At 26.4% G+C, this 4,397-nt stretch overlaps 1 protein-coding gene across 1 annotated transcript; it reads left to right on the forward strand.

Moving 5' to 3' along the window:
• Nucleotides 1-1,129: 1,129 nt before the first annotated feature.
• LOC112715491 (jasmonate-induced oxygenase 2) lies at nt 1,130-3,994 on the forward strand. The gene is made up of 3 exons (XM_025767266.3): nt 1,130-1,851; nt 2,565-2,898; nt 3,592-3,994. Exons 1-3 carry the CDS (start codon nt 1,382-1,384, stop codon nt 3,847-3,849), a joined length of 1,062 nt encoding a protein of 353 aa, XP_025623051.1. The 5' UTR covers nt 1,130-1,381; the 3' UTR covers nt 3,850-3,994.
• Nucleotides 3,995-4,397: the final 403 nt, after the last annotated feature.

The following is a 4,397-nucleotide window of genomic DNA, read 5'->3' on the forward strand; positions in this document are numbered from 1 at the left end:
TAAATATAAATAAATATCTAATAATTTATTTGATAACTAATTTTTAATATTCAGTATTTTTAGTAGCTACTCTTTGTGTTAATCTTTTGAAAAAAATATTTAACGTGCGTCAAATACATTTATGAAATAGAATGATGCCTTTCCCACATATATTTTAAATCGAGTTAATAATTAAATTAGTTCCTAAAAAAAGATAAAGTATTTTTAAATTTATTATTAAAAATTTTTTTAATTAAATTAGTCCTTTAAAAATTACGAATTAATAATATTTGTCTTTTAGTCACTCTATTATTAACAATTTTTTTCAAAGATTGATGTTATAAAATGTTAATTGATAATATATATAATATCTTATATGTCTAATTGGATATTATGAAATATATTTATAAAAATTTATTAATTTAGTCATTTTTTTTAACCTAGTGATTAAATTGATAGATTTTTGTAAACATATTTAGTCAACCTTTAATTAAATATATTATGTGTTATGTATGTTATCAGTTAATATTTCACATCATTAATTATTGATAAAAATTTTGAATATAATAACTAAAGAATAGATATAATTAATTCATAATTTTTAAAAGAATAATTTAATTAAAAAAATATTTTAAAGATGAATTTAAAAAATGATTTATCTTTTAAACACAATTTGACTATTAACCTATTTTACATCAAATACAATAAGTAATATCCAAAATGGGATCTCAAAGATCTTTTTTTTGTGGCTTCGGACATTTAATTATTAATTTGTTAATTTTTTATTATTAATGTGTATTTTGGCAAATAAATGTATAAATCTTTTTGTTAGTTTACACCATTAATTAGTAGCCGAGTTGTCTTACATAATTCGTTAGTCCCTCTTTAAAAAATTCTCAAGAACCACTTCACATGTATAAATATATTTTTTTTCTTTTTCCACGTTAATATTAATCATATAAAAAATAAAAATAACACAAAAATATATAATAATATATACGACATATATTAAATATAAATTAAAATTAATTACTAAAATTTTAGTTAAAATATAAAATATATATTAAAATTAGTGAAATTACACATATTTTTAAATAAATATATAATAACTAATTTTAATAAATAATTTTAGTGTGTAAATAATATTTTTAAAAATCAATATAATTTCATATTAATTTGTGGTAAAAAGTCTTGTGATTTTGTATAACGTTTTTCTTCTAGAAAGAATGAATGAACTTTTCGTTTAAGAAACCAATAATTGGAGAAATGAAACAAAGTGAGTCACCTACCACAAAAACTCATTCCTACTTACTCACACACTCACACTTGAAAGTAATATATCATCACAATTCATCATCATCATCATCATCATCATCATCATAGCATAGCATAGCACACAGCCATGGGAGTAGACATCGACCAAGCTTTCGTCCAAGACCCACAACACAGACCGGGTCTCTCCATAACTCAAGCTCAAGGAATTCCATTGATCGACCTCTCCCCAGTAACAACAACCAACCCTTGTCCTTCTTCCATGGACGCGCTGGTGAAGGAGATCGGAAGCGCATGCAAGGAATGGGGATTCTTCCAAGTTATAAACCACGGTGTTTCCATCTCTCTGAGGGAGAAGCTTCAGGAAGCTTCCAAGAAGTTCTTTGCACAAAGCTTGGAAGATAAGAAGAAGGTTAGCAGAGATGAAACGTCTCCAAGCGGTTACCATGACACTGAGCATACAAAGAATGTTAGGGATTGGAAGGAAGTCTTTGATTTTCTTACAAAAGATCCAACCCTTGTTCCTCTCACTTCTCATGAATATGATGATAGACTCGTTCAGTGGACTAATAAATCTCCTCACTATCCTCCAGGTTTCAGGTATTTTCATCGCCATAAAATTAAACATATTTAATTTACTTTTTTATTTCTCTTAAAAATATAGATTAATTTTGATACACTTCACACATTAATATAAAATATTTTACATAATTATATAATTAATTACGTTCATTCTTTTAAATAATTATTATTCATATATTTAATGTAAATATAATTACTTTTGTTAATATGACTAAATATAACGGTCAAATAATATATGTAACAATTAAAGAAAATAAAGGTTTTTAAACATATTATTTTAGAAAGGTTTATTTACTTGTTGTTCTTTATAATTTTACTAAATTTACAATTAAATTTTTATATTTTTTATATTAGATGTATAGATTATTTTTAATTTTGTAATTATATTTTTTTTGTCAAAAATAATAAAATTAATAGAATATTCTTTATAAAGATATATAGTGAACGCAGATGTTGTTTGATTGTGAAAAGAAAAAAAAAAAAACAAAATTCAAATTTGATATATTCTCTATATTTTTTAAATTATGCAAAAAAAAAATTCGCGTAATGAAAAGGTTGACTGAATATGTTAGTTGCAAAAGTTCCAAAAGTTTAATTTCCCATAATATCTTAGTTTTGTATTTTTTGCGTGAGAGATAGAATCCAAATACAATTTTATATGTCAATTATTTAACATTAATTTCTAGATATTCAAATAACGTGACACTTTCTCTTTACAAAATGATGTTTAGAGATATAATTAAAGAGTATATTGAAGAGATGGAAAAGCTAGGACGCAAGTTGATGGAGCTTATAGCCATGAGCTTAGGCCTTGAAGCTAAGAGATTTGAAGAATTCTTTAAAGATCAAACCAGCTTTATCAGATTGAATCACTATCCTCCATGCCCTTACCCTCACCTAGCTCTTGGTGTGGGTCGACACAAGGACCCTGGTCCCTTAACCATTCTTGCCCAAGATGATGTTGGAGGGCTTGAAGTGAAACTCAAACACAAGACGGACCAAGAGTGGGTCAGAGTGGAACCAACCCCCAATGCTTATATCATCAATGTTGGTGATATTATGCAGGTACTAATTAGTGCCACTATAACTATAGTTTAAACTCTATATTGTGGAATTTTTTTGTAGGATATGCTGCTATACGTACTGTGGAAAATTTAAATTTATATCACTTAAAGAATAATTTTACTATATTTTTTCAAAATTTAAAACGTAATAAAAATAGCTGAATATTAGATATAATTTTTTTAAACGTAATTAAAATATAATTAAAATAGCCGAATATATATTTTAAGTTTGATAATTCTATGGCAAGTAAATATTCTCTTTTTCTTAATGACAAATCTTTTTAAGAAAAATCAAAAAGAGGTTTAGAAATTAAATTTTATTCTATTTTTGGTAAGTATCTTCTAAATAGTTATCTAAAAATTCTTAATTAGATCAAATGCAAAATTTATTTATCAAATACAAAAGTTGTTTGTTATTTGTTTAAAAAAAATAATTATTTTTGTCAAAGTTTAAAATCTTTTAAAGTCTTATTTTAAAATTTATTTCTTTAAAGATTATTTAATTATTTTTATCTCAATGACTTATTTTGTGATTCATTTTTTTTAAATATTATTTTTTTCAATAACGTTCTTAAAAAAATTAAAAAGAAAAGGGGAAAAAACGTATTTTTTCTTCCTAATTTATGAATTATTGAATGCTGTGATTAGTTAAGATGAGGTGGTTATACTTTAGGATTACTATTGTTTGGTGCAGGTTTGGAGCAACGATGCATATGAGAGTGTGGAGCACAGAGTGATGGTTAATTCAGAAAAAGAAAGGTTTTCAACTCCGTACTTCTTGTTCCCTGCACATGACACGGAAGTGAAGCCATTGGAGGAGCTAACAAATGAGAACAACCCTCCAAAATATAGGCCATACAAGTGGGGCAAGTTTCTTATCCACCGAAAGGACAGCAATTTTCAGAAACAAAATGTGGAAAATATCCAAATTCATCACTTTAAGATAGCTTAAATAAATTGAATAGAATTGAAGTGCCCACACATATATGTACGTATGTATGTTTGAATGTATATATGGCTCTGCACTTAAATAAGGCATAATGTGTGGCAAAATATTCTTGTCTATGTTATTATGCAATATTATGATACATATAGAAGACACGTCTCATGTAAAATTTGGTTAATTAATGGCTAATTAATTTATAAATAAAAAATTATTTTAGAAAATAAAAAATATAATTTTTAAGGTTTAATATGATAGAAGAAATTGAGACGAGAATTTCGATATTAATTTTATAGAAATCGAACCAAAATTTGATCGAACGGGTCAAATTAGGCAAACCGAACCCATATTGGGCCCTTGCCCCAACTAAACTAAACCTAAAACTCTAATTTTTAGCATTCTCTCTCCTCACTAACACTCATTCACGCTGAAAAATGGGAAAGGAAGGGGAAGAACACTCTCTCAAAGTTCTATCTCTCACTTGATCTTCAAACCACCATAACTTTTGATCTAGAGCTTCAATTGTCGCACCGTTTGTGGCCACCCGTTCACCGCAG

The sequence above is a fragment of the Arachis hypogaea genome, chromosome 10 (genome assembly GCF_003086295.3).
Source record: "Arachis hypogaea cultivar Tifrunner chromosome 10, arahy.Tifrunner.gnm2.J5K5, whole genome shotgun sequence".
Taxonomy (NCBI): domain Eukaryota; kingdom Viridiplantae; phylum Streptophyta; class Magnoliopsida; order Fabales; family Fabaceae; genus Arachis; species Arachis hypogaea.